General features: G+C 43.7%; 1 protein-coding gene across 3 annotated transcripts; it reads right to left on the reverse strand.

Annotated features, from left to right (window-relative positions):
* Positions 1 to 1107: 1107 nt before the first annotated feature.
* Positions 1108 to 21458, reverse strand: ISOC1 (isochorismatase domain containing 1). Of its 3 annotated transcripts, none has more exons than XM_054714933.1 (5): positions 21043 to 21397; positions 8694 to 8813; positions 8353 to 8556; positions 6651 to 6767; positions 1108 to 1349 (listed from the first exon to the last, which is right to left on the reverse strand). In XM_054714933.1, the coding sequence occupies exons 1-5, from the start codon at positions 21301 to 21303 to the stop codon at positions 1203 to 1205; spliced, it is 849 nt and encodes a 282-aa protein (XP_054570908.1). In that variant the 5' UTR covers positions 21304 to 21397; the 3' UTR covers positions 1108 to 1202. The 3 variants fall into 3 exon arrangements, with proteins under 3 accessions (XP_054570908.1, XP_054570907.1, XP_054570909.1); XM_054714932.1 differs by having other exon boundaries at positions 20998 to 21397; XM_054714934.1 differs by lacking the exon at positions 1108 to 1349 and adding an exon at positions 7425 to 7533 and having other exon boundaries at positions 6710 to 6767; positions 20998 to 21458.
* Between the last annotated feature and the right edge of the window lie 987 nt (positions 21459 to 22445).

Raw genomic sequence — 22445 nt, forward strand, 5'->3', positions numbered from 1 at the left:
CTTTGAAAAGTCTCATAATTATAAATGGCAACATTTATACCTTATATAATATATTCTACCTTTAAATAAGTATTAGAATGCCTGGAGTAGTACTCAGAGAGCTGTGTTGTGGGGGGACACAATAATTTCATTCACATAATACATTTTCTTTAATTACTTTAATATAAAAGACAGCAATGTTCCATAGTTCACATAATACTTAAAAAAAGTTTTAAAACCCTCTACTAAGTATTTAACGAAAATAAATTTATCGAAGGATAGCAATGACTACAAAATTAATACCACCAAATCGTTACTGGTACCTATATAAGTGGAGGGTAGGTGGAGAAAATATCAAACAAAAATATGAACATTTGAAAACTACATTTTATCCAGCCTTTAACTTTTTGCTAAATCTTATGCATATTAGAAGATATATTCGATATTTTTGTAAAGATAGTCAGCTAAGATAATATCTCAAAGATTTAAAAACAGCCCTCCAGTAATTATATGACATTGCAAATCATCCCATCTGTTTACAAAAATTAAAACAATGACCCAATGAGGCTTGCTAGGAAAAGACTCAATTAAAAAAAGAGAACATTAACAGAGAATTAGTGATGGTGACCAGAATAAGAAAATTAGCATAAAAGATATATAATTACCCAACCTAATTCCGTCTGGTTAGATGAATGCAACTCAGTCAGTAAACTGACTGCATAATGAGGGGAAGGGGTTCCATGAATCAGAGACCTGCTTTTAAATCTCATATAGGAATCCTATTTCAATCAATTTGTAAAGTAAAAGCACTGAGTCCACATTAAAGTCTTCACATATGTGTTACAATAATACAAAAGTCAAACTACTGTCAATACAGCTTTTTCTTTGCAGTGCACAATATAAGAAAACTTCACGAGTGTGCACTCTTGAGCTATGATCAATGTATACAGTATAGACAAAACAGGCACCTCTATTATAATTTTTTCTTAAATAAATAAGAGCACATTAAGAAGAAAGAAGAAGAGAAGCAGCACCTGAAGCCTTTGACATTTGTAACTAAATGCTGGTACCCAAACGTTAGACCATTTTTACTAAGTTTTACTAAGAGGCGCAAAAAAGGAGCCAATGTTTGACTTAGCATTTTAATTCTAGTAGAGACAAGAGCTTGTCGGGTCACAGCCCTGCCACCTGATGGTGGGTGGCACACCAGTCCTTCAAATGTCCTAGACTTTGGAAAGCAGACCCGACTCTGGAGCACTCGCCTTAATGAGGTTCTGGACTTCCTTGAATTTTGGATGGTCTTTATCAGCCACCAGCTGTAGCAGAACAGCCTCGCTGGTAGTCACTATGATCCCAGTTCGAGCAAGACGCTTTAAAAAGAAGAAAGGTACAGACAAATGAAGACAGAAGCATGAGCTTAAACACCAGGTTAAAACAGCAAAAAGGATGCTGGGACACAGTAATTAGTATTCTCTATTAAATCCAAGGTCCTTAGCTATACTATCAAATTCAGTGACGGGGACAGACTTCAAAGTAACCACACCACAAACCCACTGTGATTATTCTCGATATTGGTACTATGGGCTAGAAACAAGTAAAAGAAAACAGCCAATGTTTTGCCAAGGATAGATGGGAAACCAAGGCTAATGGCTGTAAAACAATGATTCTCATTTACCTTTTCTGTCCACAAACATGTAAGATATAGCATGTGTGTCCTCCCACTAAGTAAGAAACGACAGGTGGTGGAAGAGCCTCAGGTTTCGTTTAAGAATGTGCCCCTTGCCCTAGCTGGTTTGGCTCAGTGGATAGAGCGTCAGCCTGGGGACTGAAGGGTCCCGGGTTCAATTCCAGTCAAGGGCACATGCACGGGTTGTGGGCTCGATCTCCAGTGGGGAGTGTGCAGGAGGCAGCCGATCAATGATTCTCTCTCATCATTGATGTTTCAATCTCTCCCTCCTTCTCCCTTCCTCTCTGAAATCAACAAAAATATATTTTAAAAAAGAAAAAAAGAATGTGCCCCTGGATGACAATGGACCCACCACCACTGCCACCATCGTTAACATGCTGGAAACACTAACTACAGCATAAAAGTTAAGACTGTATAATTTCACTGACAGGTCAAAGAGTCCTTGCCAAATTGCTCCAGTGGAATCATGGTAAAGAACTAAGGATAGAAATGTAAGGAGGGGAAGGAGGGAGAGAGTGGAAGAGGGGGGAAGAGAAAAGAGAGAGGGAGGAAGGCAAACAGGGGAAAGTGGAGGGAATGACAGGGGAGAAGGGGGAAGGGAAAAGGGAGGTGAGAAGAGAATTCTGGAGTAGAGATTCATTTTTTGGATGTATTTGTTATCCGAAACCCTCGGCAAACAAACAAACAAACAAAAAACCAAACAAACAGCAAAACAATGGACCAACTGTTATCCCCAGAAACATCTGATATAAGAACCATGGAAGATGAGGTGGTGAGAAAAATTTCTAGGCAAGCCAGAGGAAAAGGCCCAGGTCAGTCTCTCATTGGAAAGGAGGAGTTGCTCACTAGATTCCACGTATGAGCGACTCCTGGGAATCTAATGAACATAAATTGATGAACAAAAATAGATTTGAAGACATAGAAGCACCGAACAGACTGTCAAACCTCAGAGGGAAGGCAGGAGAGGGTGGGGGGTGGGGAGAGATCAACCAACGAACTTGTTATGAATATATGAATATGCATGTATTCACAATCCAGGAACACAGACAGTAGGGTGGTGAAGGCCTGGGCTGGGGGGCGGGGGCAGGCTGGGAGAGGTCAATGGGGGGGGGGGGGCGTAAAGAGGACACATGTAATATTTTCAACAATAAAGATTAAATATAATAATCGATAATAATAAAAGTGTAATATGCTAATTAGACCGGATGACCTTCCCAACGAAGCTGAGGTGGTGGGGACTGAGGCAGAGGCGGCTGCCGTGGCGGGCGGGGGGCCAAGGCAGAGGCGGTGGGGGACCAAGCCCCTTGCACAAATTTGGTGCATCAGGCCTCTAGTAATAAATAAATGAAAGAGGGAAGGAAGGAAGGGAGGGAAGGAGGAAGGAAGGAAGGAAGGAGTCGCTTGAATAGCCAGACAGCCCTGAGGAGCGAAAGTAAATCCTCCTTCAGATGGCGATCGATCCGCAGGCCCTACCTTCCCACTGGCACACTCCTGCTCTTTACCCCCAAAGGTGTAGGAGGAAGTATAGCCACAGCCTGCTTATGAGAGAACAGGCTTGGGCCTCGAGAGCCAGGACAGAGGGCGTGCGGAGCAGAGGACCAGAACGCTCAGGACACGAAGAGACGCAGGGAAGACTGGAGGAAAGAGGAAGCACAAGCAAGGTGCTGGAGCCCCTCCCGGTGGGATAAATACCAGAGGGCGAGTTACCTCTGAGTTTTTCAGCACTTCTGGAAATTACTTTCCTCCTCCTTGCTTTTCAGTCCACTAACATCTCAAAACCTGCAGAAATCTCCAAGGACTGTGTGCCCGCTTCAGACAGAAGGGCAGACTTAGCTGCAGCCCAGCTGTATGTCCAGGCATTCAAACCCCGCTGGTGCCCTCCCCCGCTGGCCGTCCTGCCTGTCTCACTGCTCACTGCTGCATCAGTGGGCTTTCAACATTCAGCCTGAATCTGAATCACACACATTCAATGTCAGTGAAGGTGCTTTAGAAAATCCAAAATGCCAACCAAAGTGAGCTGTCACTCATCCTTCTAGTTCCTCAGTGAGGCAGGAAGGACAGAAAGCTGTTCCCAGGTCCAAGGAAGAAATCTGATGACCCGGGAAGAAGCCAGCTTTCCCGAGTGCTCTGCTCACCCGAGCCTGGTCCCCTCAACAGCCTTCAGAGATGCTGAGAGTCGGTCACAGTGGTGGGGTAGGCCGGGAGGCTCCAGGCACAGAAACACACTAAAACCTATACGATATTACTTGGCTTCAAGACTGACATATGACCACTATTGATTGGATTCAAAAATAATGAAGCCAAGAACCTGTGCAGGGGAAGGAGTGACTGGTAGACCTTCGCACGGTACCTGCCCAACCCCAACCTGAAAGCAGGGAGGGAGCCACAGCAGCTTTTCCAGACCCTGGCAGGCTCCTCTCACCACCCTGAGCTACAGGACACCTATAGAGCTGGTCCCAAACCCACTTTCGTTCCTGGCTTTAGAAGGGCAATTAAAACCCCAGCTGTTTTGACTACACACGGGTACATGATAATAGGTTTCCGACGTGCTTCCCTTACACTTGCAATATCAGTCCAACCAGGCCAAAGGAGAGGAATGATCAGTCTGACCCACAAACCGAAAAATGCAAGAGCACAAACCCATGATGGCTTTAAGAGAGGACAGGGGCGTGGGGGCTGTGAGGGGTGTGGGAAGCAAATCCATTAAATTTCCAAGCAACACTAACGACTCCCCAGAAGTACAAGGACATCAACTTCAAGAGAGTGCTTTATTCGTTTTTATTCTGCACTTACTCTACCATTATTAGTTGAAAGCAACAATGCCTGCTAGATGGTAGGCGCTCAAAGAGTTTTGCTGAGTAAAGCTCACAGCACAGATCCTGGCACAGAAATTCCAGTAATGGTAACTATAAACTTTATTGGTATCATGACCTTGACAGGCAATATGGGTGGTCTCAGGAATTATCTTCAGAAGTTGTGTTCTAAAGGAACCAAGAAGAAGGGGAGCTGGCAGATTGCTATTTAACTTTCAGGGTCATAAAATAAAGGAGAAAATGTAACATTTCTCTCAACAATTTAGGGACAAACTAAAACAGTTCCACAGCGAATTCAGACTAAGCAGAAAACGGAAATGTGGGATGGCTCCCCTTATCACCATCTGACCTGATTCTGTTTTCCCTTCCAACCTCAACACTTTAACTCGATGCTGGTTGCTTCAGGCTCTTCCGAATCCACCCTAGACCATATTCTCTTCTTCCCTTCTGAGAACTTCTCAGGACTAGTCCCTTCTGGGTCTTGCAAGCTAATACATGCTTATACATTTCTGATAAGACTAAACTCATGAAGACAACAAATAATGACAATAAAAATAAAAGCAGTAGCTATCATTTGTGATTACAGCTACCAATACATTATCTTATTTAATCCTCCCCAAATCCTCCCATGTAGTGAATATTACTTCCATTTCACTAGTGAGCAATCTGAGGCATAGATATTAGATAACTTGTCTAAGGACACAAATTTACAAAATGCCAGAACCTGCATTCACACCCATATTAACCCTCCACGGTGTGGGCCCCTAGTCACTGAGATCACAGGCTACCTCTCAAGGAATGAGGTTCCGATGATAAAAAGCTAAGTTTTCATTTTGAGTCTTGTGAGAAGACAGAATTGCCAACAATAACAATCTTCTGTAATAAATGCCGTAATAAAGACATGTCTAAAAAAACTTACATGACTGTAGAACAAACGTCCTTGAACTATCTTTATAAACAAGGAAGATTTGTGTTCCTTGTATGCTTTTAGTTTTCACTTCCTTGGAAACACTTCAAGTTCTAGACCTCAGCACTACCAGAAAGATAAATTATCCACAGAGGAGCAGAGCTGCTTGCTGGGACAGCGAGGATCTGGCAGTGGAAGTGATAAACTCATTATTAAAATCTGAAATGTGAGAGTTGATTAACTCCTGGTTGTAAAAACAGCTTAAAGATCTTTGCTGAGATGGGAAAAAGCAACACTTAGTACCTTAAGTACCAGAGAACCCAACAGTCCAAATGGACTTAAAAATATTTAAACGAAACTAATAAAACTGTTTCCACCCATAATCCCCAAACAGGACTCACCGCGGCAGGAATAAAACAGAGAAGGGATGGCCAACCAGGGCCTTAAACAAACGCTGCTCCCCACCAGCCCTCCCCACTGACTCTTCTCCTTTCCACCTCGGATTCTTCCTCATTTCCCCCACCTCACCATCCCAGGGAACACTGCAGGCTGAAAAGATGACAGCCATCCTACAGAGAAAGTGGTTCATAGGCCATCCGGTAAAGAACTCAGCAACTCAATCTACATGTACATTACTCTAAAATCATTATAGGATTAGAATTAAACACACACACACACACACACACACACACACACACACACACACACAGAATGAATCTCCACAATATGGAGTGAATATTTCAAAGGACTATGACGCACATCTTGACACTCTAGTCAGAGAACCACGATACACTGCATATGAGTGGTGTGCACAGTCAGTGACATACCTCCTAGTCCCAGAAATTCAAGTCTGAGGAAACCTCACATGAGGCTGAACCAGGCTTAGGCCCATTATGCCCTCGGTTTGGCTAGATCTCGGTTGAGTTAAACCTAGGTGAGCTGTTTTTAATCGGCAAATCTCTAAATGGTTCAGGTTCGGCTTACTGGAATTTCTCTCAGTTCATGCATAAATCTCTAGCAAAGTTATGACAAAAGACATCAAGGAGCTCTTGGCGTCACTAGTCATCTAGGTCTAAGGAGGCAGCGGCTATAAAACAGGCTATGGGGGTGAGAGCTCAAAGGTCTCTGGAAACCAATGAGTCCGGTCCTGTCTGACCACGCTCAAACTGAAGAGGTAAATCCTGCACTGCTGTCAAATATTCAATGCTCTTCAAACTTATTTGGAAAACTTGGTAAGGGACTTATTTTACTGCAGGACAATTACCTCGAGAGCAAACATCCTGTCCATCATGCTTCTCGATGAGGTGGCGTCAGCAACGATATGAACCTCAATACCTCGGCCGACGAGCTCCAGGGCTGTTTGCTGAATGCACACGTGAGTCTAGGAGGAAAGTAAGAAATCATATGTGACAACGTGGTAAATGTAAAGTCTTTTGCAAATGTGCAACCACACGATTAGGCAGGAAGAGCACGGCAGGTCTCATGACCTTGTCCTAACCTAGTTTCGCCTCTAACCTGCTAGGTAACCGTGAGCATAAACAGCATCTCTGGTTTAGTTTCCTCTTTGTAACGTCAGGGACTGGATTACTTCGACGTTCCTCATACTGGGATCCTTGACCATATTCTTAGAGCTCTGTGAGGCTTTGTTAAAAGGTTTTCCTCTCTGTCACCTGGATGACCTTCCAACAGCTGACTGCTACCACCCAGTTTTGATGCCACTCACAATTGGGTTTATTTCTGAATTCACACCAAGTGCCCAATACAAAGAATGAGTCTGCAGTACTGCAGACTGAGAAAGTAATGGGAAAACTGAGTTGTTACAAGGCGCCCTGGAGTAAAGGTAGGCCAGGTTAAAAATAACTCGTGACACAGGCAAAAAATACCCAGTGTCCCAGCAAATGTATTATACAGGTTCCATCTTTCCAAGTACTAACTTGTAACAAATCGTTAGCGGAAAACATAAAGTAAAAACATGCTCCAACAAAAGCTGGATTATACAACGAATGAAAGCAGATTCCAATAATGCCATGATGCCAACCTTATCTTTATACGACAAGAGAATTTTGGAGAATTATCAACTGACAGCTCAGCTCACTGCAATTAGCACTGGAGGACTGCTCAAAGATCATCTTCATTAGGCACGAGGTCTAATAATGATGAACGAGCAAAAAAAAGTGCAAAAGTCAGCAACAGCATTTGGTGTGACATTTATACAAAAAGGCTTCCTCTAAATTGTCTCAAGATATTTAAACGTACATCGAAACCTGAGACTGCATCTTTCTACTGTTAAAACCTACCACTATAAAACCTACTCTCAAAACATCGTAAGTACATTAAATTAATATTTTCTGGATTTCATTGTTTTTAAAGTAACTTTAAATTTAGTTCAGTAGTTGTTGAAAAGCTATGAGTAAACTCTTATATTCTATTTGTACATGTCCAAGAAAAACAAATCAAACAAAAAGTCATTTTAATCAGCATTAGGAATCCATGAGTATTTTTTTCCTTTAAAAAGGTATATATACATGTTTGAAATGTGAATGAAAATGAACTACATGACTTCTAAGGTTTTTCTAGAGCAAAATTATGACCCAAGGTGAAATCCTACAACACAAAAATAATGCCTTTAGTGAAAATGTGTTTTAAAAGTAGTGGTTAAAAGTAAAAGCCCAAGAATTTATCAACCTAGATTGCAATCCAGCTCTGTCCCTTAATGTTATACAGCATCTGTGTTTTAGTTTCCTCATCTATAATATGGGAAGTACTTAGCTTAGAGGGTTGCTATGAGAGTTTAATGAATTAACATATAAAGTGTTTAGATTAGTGCCATGCAAACAGTCAACACTGAATAAACGGTGGCTATTTTTCATCAGGTTTACCACCTACATGGTATTCTATATACAAAAATGCATTCTGGAATCAAGTTTTCTACAAATGAGATCCAAAACATAACAAAAGGTACTTACTTCTACTCCAAATAACACAACACTCCTGACTCCAGGAATCTCTGCTAATGCCGCTTCTACTTCTGGTAACACCATTGAAAACTTGGTCTTTGGAAGTACCAGTTTTACACCTGTTAAATCGATTTCTTGAACAGTGCTTCCAAGACCTTTAGGGTACTGCTCTGTTACAATAACTGGAATTCCTAAAATCCGGGCCCCCTGCAACTGAAAAGAAACCACACAAAGAAACAAACCCCCCCACAAAGATAATTAGTAATATATATATATATATATATATATATATATATATGTATAAATGTATATCATGCTTTAGTAAATTGGAAAAAAATAAGCAAACGTACCAATCTTTGTCCCACGCTAATAATATCCCCAAAATACTTGATGGCTGGTCGGAACCTTTCCTGCATATCACAGCAGAAAAACACGGTGCTTGAAGGTGTAAGATTTCCCAGGGTAGTGAGCTGAGGAAAAAAAGAAAAACTCATTATCTGATGACATTTATTTTCCGTGGAGGTCAATAAAAGAAGAAAAAGTTTCTACTGTTTGATCCACTAGGTCAATCTCTTCAACGATTATCCAAAAGAAATGATCTAAACTACAGAAAAAAAAAAAATTATCCACAAAGATTTTCAGTGAACGGCTTTTAATAGTGAAAATTAGCAATAAACCCAGTCAATAATACAGCAATGATTTCACAAATTTTAACATTCAGGTGACAAAACATACTTTAGCCAATTAAAATAGCATCCTATCTAATAAAGAGGGGATATGCTAACTGACCGTCACACCCTCACAAGATGACAGCACCCACATGGCAGCGCCCAGTCCCCTCAGCCCCACCTCATCCAGCCTCAGTCCCCCAGTCAGACATCCTCCGAGGGGTCCCAGATTGGAGAGGGTGCAGGCTGGGCTGAGGGACACCCCCTGCCCCCGTGCACCGGGCCTCTAGTATGTATATATTTCAAAAATTTGTACCACCTAAGAAGAAATGCTTATAATATAATGTTATCTTTAAAAACAGAGCACAGTTCAATAGTATTTCAATAATGTTAAAATGTGAGTAAGAAGTAGAAGCAGGCCTTGCTGGGTAACTCACTTAGAGTGCTGTCCCCATAAACTTGATGTCTGCTTTTAAAAACATATTTATCAAAATCAGAGGCATCGGGTTCGATCGCTGGCCAGGGCATGTATGCATAAATAAGTGGAGCAACAAACTGAAGTTTTTCTCTCTCTGTCTCTAAAATCAACAAATAAGATATTTTTAAAAAGTAGAAGTAAATATATAAAAATAAGAAGTGGTTATATATATATAGGGTGTCCTCAAAAATGTACACACACACTTTGAATAATTATAAAGGCAGTGTTTATTAAAATACATTTTCAAAATTGAGCTATCAGCTGTTAAAGTGTGTATATATATTTTTTGGGAACACCCTGTAGTTAGGGGCATTAGTAATATTTTCTCTTTATACATTTTTCATATTTTCCAAGTGCTATTTAAAAACATATTCTGAATGCTATTTAAAAGAATGTATTACTTTTGTAATAAAAACAAACATTACAACAGTAAAATTTAAAGTTGATGATGGCATTGCTTACAAGTACAAAGTAAAATTAAAAATAACTTGTAATAGAGACTATGGAACATAAAACTAAAAAAAGCAGACAGATACAAATCCAGAATTATTGCCTATCATCAAAACAGAAATATTATGATGCTCTTATTAAGAACTAGCTGTACCCGGCCACGCGTTGCTGTGGCTCAGCCTGTTGCTGCAGGAGCCCAGAGAAGCGCTGAACGCATAAAAATCTGGCCACTCAGTGTATATCCTAGTGGGATCAGGCCTAAACGGGTGGTCGGACATCCCTCTCACAATCCAGGACTGCTGGCTCCCAACTGCCCTCCCCTGCAGGCCTGGTACCCCCAAATGCTCTCCCCTGCAGGCCTGGTCCCCCAACTGACCTCCCCTGTAGTCCTGGCCCCCCCAAACTGCCCTCTCCTGCTGACCTGGTCTCTCCCAACTGCCCTCCTCTGCTGGCCCATTCACCCCTAACTGCCCTCCCTGCTGGCTTGATCGCCCACAACTGCCCTCCCCTACAGGCCTGGTCCCCCCCCAACTGCCCTACCCTGCAGGCCTGGTTCCCCCGCAACTGTCCTCCACTGCAGGCCTGGTCCTACCCTCCCCCCCCAAGTGCCCTCCACTGCAGGCCTGGTCCCCCCCCAAACCACACTGTTGACAAAGGCAGGACCACTGGACTAGAGGTTTAGTATAGCGTGTGGTGCTTTTACGTCCAACAGATGGCGCTGTTTTTCAAAAAAAGCATGTTTTTACCTGTCACAGGTGTGACATCTATATAAATAGTAGGTATAAGGTATATACAAACACGCACATATTTGAATGCAACGTTGTGTCAAAATTTCAAAGCAATCGGTAAAGAACTTTCGGAAATTTAATATTTTGGACAAACGAACATTTACATTTTTATTTATATAGATAATTTACAAGTTCACAAAAAGGCAATGAAATGATGCCAACCACATCACCAATGTTAAATGCACAGACATCAATTTGGCAAACTGCGGCTCGTGAGCCACATGAGGCTCTTTGGCCCCTTGAGTGTGGCTCTTCCACAAAATACCACGGCCTGGGCGAGTCTATTTTGAAGAAGTGGCATTAGAAGAAGTTTAAGTTTAAAAAATTTGGCTCTCAAAAGAAATTTCAATTGTTGTACTGTTGATATTTGGCTCTGTTGACTAATGAGTTTGCCGACCACTATACTAGGTGTACCGGTTAATAATGCGGATTTTTTTCAATAGGTGGAGTTACACATATGTTGATATATATGCAATTTGATATGCATGCTATTTTGTTGTATTGCCAACAAATTTCAAAACTTCATATGTCAAATTTGCTGAAGGTGTTAACATCATAGATATTTTTACACTTAAAAATGTCGAATTTTGTGCCCCCAAAAAAAGCATTTGTGGGAAGTTTTAATTCATTACTTTATTTTGAAGAAAAGTGCTGCTAAATACTTTGGGAAGCTTATGGTGAACATGCTCCATCTCAAGATACTTGTGAACCCTGGTTTAAATGCTTTAAAAGTGATGATTTCTATGTGAAAGACAAAGACATCCAGGTCAACCGAAAAAGTTTGAAGACCAAAAATTACAAGCATTATTGGATGAAGATGCATGTCAAACTCAAAAACAACTTGCAGAAAGATTAAATGTTGCTCAGCAAACAATTTCCGATCATTTACAAACAATGGGAAAGATTTTAAAGAAAGGAAAATGGGTGCCACATCAACTGAACGAAAGACAAATGGAAAACCGAAAAGTCATTGGTAAAACGTTGCTTCAACAGCACGAAAGAAAGTCTTTTTTGCATCGAATTGTGACTGGCGATGGAAAGTGGATTTATTTTGAGAATCCCAAAGCACAAAATCATGGGTTGATCCAGGTCAACCATCAACATCGACTGCAAGGCCAAATCGCTTCGGAAAGAAGACAATGCTCTGCGTTTGGTGGGATCAGGAAGGTGTGGTGTATTATGAGCTTCTAAAACCAGGTGAAACTGTTAATACTGATCGCTACCGACAACAAATAATCAATTTGAACCATGCTTTGATCATAAAACGACCAGAATGTGCCAGAAGACACGGCAAAGTAATTTTGCTTCACGATGACGCACCATCACACACTTCAAAACCAGTTAAAGACACGTTAAAAGATCTTGCCTGGGAAGTATTAACCCACCCACTGTATTCACCAGACCTTGCTCCTTCAGATTACCACTTGTTCCGATGGATGGCACATGCACTTTCTGAGCAGCACTTCAAAACATACAAAGAAGTGGAAAATTGGGTCTCTGAATGGTTTGCCTCAAAACAAGAAAAGTTCTGTTGGGACGATATCCACAAATTACCTGAAAGATGGGAAAATGTGTAGCTAGCAATGGTCATTACTTTGAATAAAGCACATTTGATGTTTCTTTTGAAATTATCATGTTTTCTTTGATTACAAAATCTGCATTATTAAGCAGTACACCTAGTATGCTACCTTTGGCTGCTTTCTTACATACATTTTTAATGAAAGTATTATGCTGCCATTTTGGTAATTTTTCAAAAGCTGTGACTATAATATGTATATGAGTACTTAGGACAGCGGTCCCCAACTGGTGGTTGACCTATGAACCAGGAGGTCACAGGAGGTCAAGGTTGGCGATCGTTGACTTAGGGGACCACTTTTATAAGAATCATTCTTTATGTCTATGTATTTTAAACTCTCAGTAAACATTAAATCTTGGTTACAAAGGCTCACAATCTATATTATTTTCTTCTTATAAATTTGAATCATGGGTCCCTAGTCATTCACAATGTGTTTAGGGCACACTATGAAAAGAAGTTTACCATCAACTGGCCTGTTTTATATGATAGTAATAGCACTCAGCCAAGCTCAACACTCTCCGACAGGGGGAAACCAGCAAGCATGCAAAATAAAGCTCCTGGGCAGCTGCTTCTATGCCCGATGGCCAGGTGTTAACATACAGTTTATACCTGCTTAGACCTCCAGCTCTCAGATCTCAGACTCTACTCACTAACTCAAGTTTGGCTGTCTGGATTCTAAACTCATAGATGGTTATAAACAGCAAATGAGAAAGCAAACTGCTGGAGATAGGCAAACTGATAGCTGCAAGAAATGACAGCTGACCGAGAGAAGCGTCAATGCACAATACGAGCAGATCAAAACTCAACTTGTCCCACAATCTAGACCTCTAGTGAAGGAATAACAAGCCGTATAAAACTTATAAACTGGAATGATATCATGTTATCACACACATTAAGAAAATGTTAAATTATATAACATTTTGGGACTATAATATAAAATGGTCAAAATATTTAAAAATATTTTGGATACTTGAAGAAATAAAACCTTACCTACCCGGAAACCCTAAATATTCAGAGTTGTGATCTCCTGGGGGTTCCTATTACCTGGTGCTTCCCTGTACCTCATTTCAGTGGTGAGGTATCCTGTTCTGGGCAGGGGACCACATCAGATGTATGTCACATTAGACACAGGTTGAGGAGGTCAGAAAATGCAGCCCTAAAATCCTCACTGCCCTGAAAAACCTTTCTAGTTCAGGAACTCATCATCTATAAACGTTCAGTAAACAAAGAAAGAAACCAGAGAGATAAGGTGGCAAGGCACATTTTTTTTTATGCAGAGATGACTGGTTATAATTTAGTGAACAAAAAATGCCTAGTCTCCTCTCAAGGAGTTGGGAGTTTAACTCCCAACACCCCTTTAAATGTGGCCTGCACTTAGTAATTTACTTTCTCAGAATAGAGCATAGGGAAGAGGGTAACTTTATAGTGGAAAAACCTGGCTAACACCGCCTCAAATAGATTAAGATGAAGGTAACCCCTGTCTGGCGTGGCTCAGTGGTTGAGCGTTGACCTATGAACCAGGAGGTCACAGTTTGATTCCCAGCCAGGGCACATGCCCAGATTGAGGGCTTGATCCCCAGTGTGGGGCATGAGGAGGCAGCCAATCAATGATTCTCTCTCATCACTGATGTTTCTATCTCTCTCTCCCTCTCCCTTCCTTTCTGAAATCAATAAAAAATATATTTTAAAAAATACAATTTTTTAAACCAATGATGTTATGTTGATGGTATGTAGATTTCATATAATGTGAGAATGACCTTCACAATCTTCCTCTCAAAATCCCACAACTCCAGTCTAAGCATGAGAAAAAAATCAGATGAATTCAATTTGAGGTACATTCTATCAAATTATTTGGCCAAGACTCCTCAAAACTGTCAAGATCATCAAAAACAACGGGCGTCTGGGAGACTGTCAGAGCCCAGAGGAGCCTACGGAGACTTGGCAACTAAATGTAATTAGTACCCTGGATGGGATCCTGGAACAGAAAAAGGGCATTAGGGAAAAGCTAGTGAAATCTGAATAAAGGGTGGGGCTCAGTTAATAATAATGTCCTAACGCTGGTTCCCTAGTTGTGACAAACTTATGCTGCAGTAATGGGGGGAAGCTAGACACAGGTCTACAGAAACTCTATGTGCTATCTTTGCTATAAATCTAACACTATTCTAAAGTAAAAAGTTTGTTTAAAAAAAAATGGTCTCCCTAGGGCCTAGGCTATGGTAGTTAGGGGGAAAGATGCTATTTTATGAATAACTTCCATACTTTACAAGCCAAGAAAGAGGCTTTGAGGCTACAAATAAAACAAATCAAACCAATCCAACCCATATCCAACCAACCCCCCCCAACCCCCCCCAATCCACATAAATTCCAAAAGCTGTTGTTAAATTACACATTGACTCTATAATTCAGGGACTTCTTATTTTGACTCATGAATTTCTCTTAAAGCCAACTAAAAATACGGCTCATATGCCCAGCTGGAGTGGAGCGTTGACCTATGAACCAAGAGGTCATGCTTTGATTCCCGGTCAGAGTACATGCCCAGGTTGTGGGCTTGATCCCCAGTGGAGGACATGCAGGAGGCAGCTGATCAATTATTTTCTCTCATCATTGATGTTTCTCTCTCTCTCTCCCTCTTTGAAATCAATAAAAATATTAAAAAGTGAATAAATAAAAATATTGTTCTTAGTCAAACATTTACATGTTGCAACCACAAGATAGCAAAATAAAAAGTGGATTTGACCAAATGCCGTCACAGTAAAAGTGTAGCAATTACAGATGAATGCGTATTCAAGAAGCATGAAGAAATCATATATAAAAATGTGTATATACATGCCCTCACATTTCTACATATATCTCTAGAACATATACATTCAATAAATCAGATTTCAATACACACATTTAAATACAAAGAGCTGATCACAACCAATGGCTTCCTCAAGCTAGAATTTCAGAGATCATTTTCTAGTATAATTTTTTTGTCCACATTCTTAAGAACTGTCATAGCTGGGATTTAACCTGTGATTTCATATACAAAAGGCTCTCCATCCCCAAGTCCCATTATTACCATTACCATGACAGTGTCTACCCTCCTTCAGTAGCACACGTGCACTGACTGTTTTCTAACAACGGCTTGTTCGCCGGCTAGGAACCTGCCCCTCCCTGGGGTCCGGTCCCCCTGGTTACTCAGGACGGGCACACACAGGGTGTCTGATTGGCCTTCCTCAGTGATGAACTGTGCACCAGTTCTGTTCTCTCCATAAAGTACCACGTGGCGAGTGTTATATGTTGAATTGTGTCCCCCCAAATCCATACATTGAATCCCTAACCCCAGTATCTCAGAAAGTGACTTTATTTGGATTGGAAATATGATTAGTTACGACGAGGTATTATTACTGGAGTAGGGTGGGTGCCTAGTCCAACATGACTGGCGTCCTTCTAAAAAGGGAGACATTTGGACAGAGAGGCCTTGTGAACCTGAAGGCAGAGATCAGGGTGATGTGTCCATAAGCCAAGCAAGGCCAAAGACTGCCAACAAATCAGCAAAAGCCAGGAGAGAGGCATGGCGCAGACTCCCCTTCACGGCCTCGGAAGCAACCCTGACCTCTAGCCTCCAGAACTGCGAGAAACACCCTGTTGTGTAAGCCACTAAAGTCTGGGGTAACTGTCACAGCAGGCCCCTAGCAAAGTACTACAGTGAGTACTAAATCCATATCTTCAGCAATGAGTCAAGTTTGGAATTGTAAATGTGCTGTTTCAAAACATTTGGTAGTCTTTTATAGTCTCAAAATAGGCTTGATCTGCAGGGAGAGAGTCCGGAAGAGGGCATGGGGCCTCATTATTTCACCAGCGGGGTTTCCAAGGGATCGGGGTACCGAGGCTACAGCAGACCTCGCTCCCACATGGACTCGCTCCGACAGAGGCCTGTGTGATGTGACTCCCGGTTACAGGCTCCCTGCACAGCACACCCTGTGGATTAAATCTGAGTCCAGATCTCAGTTTCTCTCATTTCAATTCCATGAAATCAGGCAAATCCATTGTCATCTCCAAGTCTGTAACAAAGCAAGAAAAATAGTATCTACCTCATATGGCCAGTTCAAGGATTACATGAGCTTCATGTAATCAATCAATAACTGTCCTAGGCTATTGTGAGGTCCCTCTTTTAGAAAACACACTACACTCTGAAATTCAGCACATTTAAAAACCTTTTTCTGTAATGAGGTTAAAAATATCACTTGTTATTAAGCTCCCTTAAGAAATACACACACACACACACACACACACACACACATATTGCCTAACTTGTTGTGTTAACATAGTCTGCAGAATTAAGTAAGTGATTCGTAAAGTGGATTTCCCAATGTCACCAAAAGACTTACCATTACATGTTCTGTTTCTGGCAAAACAGGTTTCGGGCTCTTTAATACAGGCTGCAAAAGAATTATTTCTACCTGCTCCTCCTACATGCTCCCGTGGTAAACGTTCCCGAATCAAAAATCACACCTTCAGACGAGCCAGGCCAGGGGGAGCAGACTCCTTTCCCTCTGCCTTACAGACCTGCCTTCACTCCCTTCCCGTGAGGCCTGCGCTCTCTTCTAGCTACAAAATGTCCATGGCCCTGTTTAGGATAACGGTAGTAATAAACTCCCCAAGAAAGTGAAAGCTGGAGCTGACTCCCTTTCCAATTAACCATCTCAGGGAAAGGTCAGAATAACCTTCCCAGGGAAGCTTATCGCCTGCCCACAGGAAGCGGTCAGAGCCTGCCCTGCTGGTGCTGAAGCAAATCCCCTCACTGGCGTCCTTCTCACAATGCCCACTCCTTCCTCTCCTCTGCTGGCTCTGCCTCCCCTGGCGACAGGCTGGGAAACACCCCGGTGGTGGTATGAGAGCAAATTCACGTGAGTTTCCAGAGAGGAATGCTTCTGTCAGTTAAAACTTGGGGAACACATTTTGGAAAATGAAAACTTCTAAGTCAAAAAAAAACGACCTAAATTCCCACTGCCTAATCCTGTCATTTACATTTCTTCCCCCAAGTCTCAAAATGCCTCGGACTTGAAACATACTGACAATGCTACAGACACATAAACCGTGCTTGAAACAAGAGCTGTCTCCCACTACCTGTGACAGAATACTTCAGGAAGGACGGCACTAAAGCCTACTATTGGCAACGGGGGTCTTAAAGATCAAATGGTCTGCAGAATTAAGTGAATGATTCGTAAAGTGGATTTCCCAATGTCACCAAAAGACTTTACCATTACATGTTCTGTTTCCGGCAAAACAGGTTTTGGGCTTTTTAATACAGGCTGCAAGAATTATTTATTGTATTATTTATTGTATTATATTAATACAAGAATTATTTCTACCTGCTCACCATAAAACCGCTCGCCAAACACGGGCGCTGAGAGTGTGGCACAAGCAATGGCCGTCAGAACAAGCAGGAAAGCAAACTCAAACCCCTGTGTAAATGGAGAAAACATTCTAGAATAAATAGTGTATGAGACAGGGCCACGGAGGCTCGAAGGCCTATGTCTGGAGAAATAACAAGTCACATTAGTTAAGCAGTGACCTACATACGGCCAAAGTTACGCTCTTTGTCCCTGCCTCTGGGAGAAGGAAGGGGCCTGCCCGCCCAGTAGCACGGCTACCTTGAGTCGTCCTAAGTGACAGGCATCTATTCCAAAGAACAACAAACAGCATCAAAACAAACGCTATCACACGCTCAAGTCTGTGGCTTGCTTTCTATCCTGCTTCCTATTTTCATGAAGCACAAAAAGAGAACAAGAATGCTACGGCCAGCGATACGGGAGGACCCTCGCCTGCTTTGCCATTTTCAGCCTTGCCATGAACCTTGAGCAAGTCCCTGTATGTTCTGCTCTTCGGCAGAATGAAAAGAGTTAGATTGGGTAAGGAACAATAACTGGGCCTTACTCATGTCTACATGCACTGGGCCAGACAGTTACAGCTACCGCTCAAATGTTTGCGGAATGAACGCTATGGTCTCATCCAGCATCAAATGTCCATGTCTCTAGGATTATACTGCTGTCTTCCAAAAGATACATAAAATGGTTAAGAAAAGAAATACCTTAATGTTTCTTCTAAGCGTACACACACACACACACACACACACACACACACACACACTCATATAGATAGAAACAGGTATCAGAATAGGTACATGAATATATGAGGGAAGTGTGTGCACATGTATGTATGTGTATATCCCTCCACATTCTCTATTTTCAAGGCACCTCTCTGAAGAAATCAAAATATTATGATTACTAAAAGAAGATAACATAAGTCTTTAATTGCTTAAAAACATATAAAATATTTTGTAACAGATACTAAAGAATTCTTGGGCTATTTAGTGAAAAATCTTTTTTCAAAGGATAAAATAGAGTAGTGCTATCATCAATATTTTAAACATAACCACAAAACATTTATATGTTACCTCCTATACCAGGCAAAATATTTCAAAAGCCACAAGTGACCTGAATTATATAATGCCTTTGGATAAAGTACGAGACATGTCAAGTATACACATATAAGAATGCTTAATTAAAGAGAGTTGTCAGCCCTGACCGGTGTTATACAATGGTTCGAGTGTCGGCCCACACACCAAATGGTCTCAGGTTCGATTCCTGGTCAAGGGCATGTTCCTGGCTTGCAAGTTCGATCCCTGGCTCCAGCTGGGGAATGTGCAGTGTGGGAGGCAACCAATGGATGTGTCTCTCTCACACTGATGTTTCTTACTCTCTCTCCCTCCCTCCCACTGTCCCTAGAAATCAATGGAAAACTTATCCTCTGGTATTAAAACCTTACAGATGGGGGGAGGCCCTAGTTTGGCATAACATCTTATTAGGTAACAGCCCACCCTCCGTTCCAACTACTATAGGAAATCATCACAAAGAAGTCTGCATCCTCAGAGCAGCTCCAAGGCCTCCTGTTAGAATCTGGATTCTCGCCTTCATTAATGGATTTGTCAAAGGTGCATCCAACTTCTTAGGTATTTTGGCAGCAATAATCTAAATAGACAAGGAAGGCTGCAGAGAGGGGTCAGCCATGAAAACTCTTTTTTTTTTTTTAAATTTTGTATTTTAATTTTTAAAAATTTCTTTTTCAGTTAAAGGTGTGACATACAATATTATATTAGCTTTAGGGTACAACGTAGGGATTAGACATCCCCGTGACTGTTTTTTTAAATGCCATGGAAACTCTCAAAGATATAGAAATGGGGAGTAGTTAACACCTACAATCACCAGCCTCCAAATTCTCCATGTGGACAGCAGCGCGTGGGGGACCCCCTGCCTGGCTCCAGGCTCCGCAGGAGCGGAAAGTGCCTCTCAAAGCCTTTGTCCTCTGAGCACAGGAACTTGAGGCAGCTTCACGCACCTGCTTAGGAAGCTCTGGCATAGGTGCCGGGGTGACAGGAAGCAAGACCAAGTCCACAGCCGACTACAGCGGGGGAAGACCACTGCAGAAGGATCCGCAGAGAATGACACTTGAATATTAAAGAATGCCTTCTCCCCAGGAGTCCCACACTTCAGCTTGGTCTTCGGAAGACATGGCTTACCAGTTTCTCCACTAAAGGAAACATGTTGATGGTGTGGTACTAAAAGATACCTCACACTTTTCTTTTCAAAAATACAAATCGTTCCGTGAATCCTCTGAGCATATAAAAAGGACAGGAGAGCCGAAACCGGTTTGGCTCAGTGGATGGAGCGACGGCCTGTGGACTGAAGGGTCCCAGGTTCGATTCCGGTCAAGGGCATGTACCTTGGTTGCAGGCACATCCCCAGTGGGGGGTGTGCAGGAGGCAGCTGATCGATGTTTCTCTCTCATGGATGTTTCTAACTCTCTATCCCTCTCTCTTCCTCTCTGTAAAAAAATCAATAAAATAAAAAAAAAAAAAAAAAGGACAGGAGACTGACCCGCTGTTGTATGAGTGTGGCTTTAAAAAAAAAAAAAGCAAAAACACGTAAAAGCTGTAAAATAACCCTCAAGTATAATAACTTTCTGAGTCATCATGACCAGGAAATCATGGTCTTGCTGAAGTTGACATTTAAGAGGGTCAATCCGACATTTTTAATGTAGGCGGTGCATGTGTAACCCACAGATTCAGCTGAGTTACTAGGAAGAGGTTAAGCACAGGGTCATTTCACCTAAGGTGGGGGGGGGGGCAGGCTTCAGGTCAAGGGGCTGCAAGCTGGGGCAGAGGAGGGGGGGCAGGTCTGACCCCTAAAGTTCTGTGTTTCCTCACGTGGTGAACGCAACTCCGGGGAACCAACCCTAAGGCCAATACTCCCTTACAATTTCTCCCCCCGCCCCCGCGCCCCGTTTTGCATCACCCCCAAATGAAAACCCGGCCGCCGCCGCCCAGCCCTGGGGTTCCGCCGGAGGCTGGGACTCGCTCCCGGCACACAAAGCGGCGGCGGGCGGCCGAGGGCCACACACGTGGGGGCGATCGCGCGCGCCGCCACCCGCGGGGAGGCCCCCGCCCCCGGCCTGACCGAGGACCGCCGGTGACCGTCACCTCGGCACAGGCACCCTCTCCGGGGCGCCCCCGACGCCGGCGAGAGCGGCCGGCCCTTCCCAGGCGGCGGGGCGCGCAGGGCCGGGCTGCCGCGCGGCGCGGGGCACCTGAGGAGCGCGGCGGGGACCGGGCGCGCGGGGACCGGGCGCGGCGGCGGCCGCAGGACCCACCTGGATCTGCAGCGGCACGAGGCGCACCTTGCAGCGCTCGCTCACCGCGAAGCCCTTGGGCAGGTCCACGTACTGGCCCCACTCCTCCGCGAAGAGCTGCACCACGAATTTGCGGTGCATGTCGAGCTGGTCGCCGTACAGGCTGAGGAACTTCTGGATGAGCAGCTCGTAGCCGGCGCCGTGGGGCACGGACGAGGGCCGCGCGAAGACCGAGAAGCAGAAGAGCACGGGGACCGTGCCCGACGGCGTCCCCGCGCCCCCGCCGCCGCTGTTGGGGAGCGCCGGGACCGCCGCCTCCGCCGCCATGTTCCCCGAGCGTCTGTCCGCTCCCAGGCCGCCGAGGCGCAGACACAGCCGGCCGCCGCGCCCCGCCTCCCCGCGCCGCCCGCCCGCCCGCTGCTCGGGAGGCGAAGGGGCGGGTCCTGGCGGCCGCGGCCGGCGCGCCCTCCTCCCCGCGCGGTGCGGGGCGGACCGCCGCCGAGGGCAGGGCGCTGGGGAAGGGGTGCGCGCGGGAGCGAGCGCCTGCGCCCGCCGCCGGGACCGCCCCCTCCAACCCGCGGTGGCTGCCAGGCGCAGCTCGGGGAGGAGATCTGGGGCACCCTTTCCACCCCACTGCGCCCACTTTTGAACGAGAGGTGTTTTCCGGAGCTCTGGTGTTGTGCTTTGGGGTGCCCGGCTGGACCTGCTGCCTTACCTGTTGGCCTGGTGCAGAGACCTGCAGTCCTCGGAGACAGCACAGTCATCTTAGACCAAGAGGGAAGATGGGTGGTCTGAGAGCAGCGGAGTTTAAAATGCTAATTTGGGGGCACCACAGGCTCAGAATTTCATGGTGTTTTTTTCTTCAGTTCCATGGAACACAGTATCTCTAATAATGGATTTGAGACCTTGACCTTCCTTTATCTCAACCCACTTTCCGGGAGAACTTGGGAATTGCAAAACATAAACAGTTTAAGAGTAAGAATTAGGACTTTATATTGGAACTGAGGGTTGGTTTTTAAGCGAGTTAAAGCGATCGCCTTCAAACAAAATCATTCTCTGCCTCATTAACGCTGCTAGGCACTCTCTAATTTACTAGGATTAGAAAAGCATACACTATGAACAAAGTTTCCTTAACACCAGGCCGTGGGAAGATAGGCTCATGAGTCTAAACATAAAATTAGATTTTAGGCATTAGGGGCTTTTTGTTCTTATATGGTAAAGTGATAACTTTTTAAGGCTGGGCTTCTCAACAGGCGGCGCTGACATTTGGAATGGATACTTCTTTTTCCTGGGGACCTGTGTTATGTGTTTGTAGGATGTTTTGCAGCACCCCTGGCCTGTATCCACTAGATGCCAGTAGCACCCCGCTCCTCTCTAGTCTTGACTGTCAAAACTGTTTCCAGATAATGACAAATATCCCCCAGGGGCAAATTTGCCCCCTGTTGAGAGCCACTGCTTTAAAGTCATGT

Source organism: Eptesicus fuscus, chromosome 4 (assembly GCF_027574615.1).
Source record: "Eptesicus fuscus isolate TK198812 chromosome 4, DD_ASM_mEF_20220401, whole genome shotgun sequence".
Lineage (NCBI taxonomy): Eukaryota > Metazoa > Chordata > Mammalia > Chiroptera > Vespertilionidae > Eptesicus > Eptesicus fuscus.

What these genes read in the sequence shown, in the direction of transcription:
- ISOC1 (XM_054714932.1), bottom strand. Translation starts at nt 21,303, where the DNA reads ATGGCGGCGGAGGCGGCGGTCCCGGCGCTCCCCAACAGCGGCGGCGGG. An exon ending in TCGTGCCGCTGCAGATCCAG is followed by an intron (nt 8,814 to 20,997) that starts GTGGGTCCTGCG and finishes TTTTTTCCTCAG; the next exon opens with CTCACTACCCTGGGAAATCT. An exon ending in TTGTGTTATTTGGAGTAGAA is followed by an intron (nt 6,768 to 8,352) that starts GTAAGTACCTTT and finishes CTTTCCTCCTAG; the next exon opens with ACTCACGTGTGCATTCAGCA.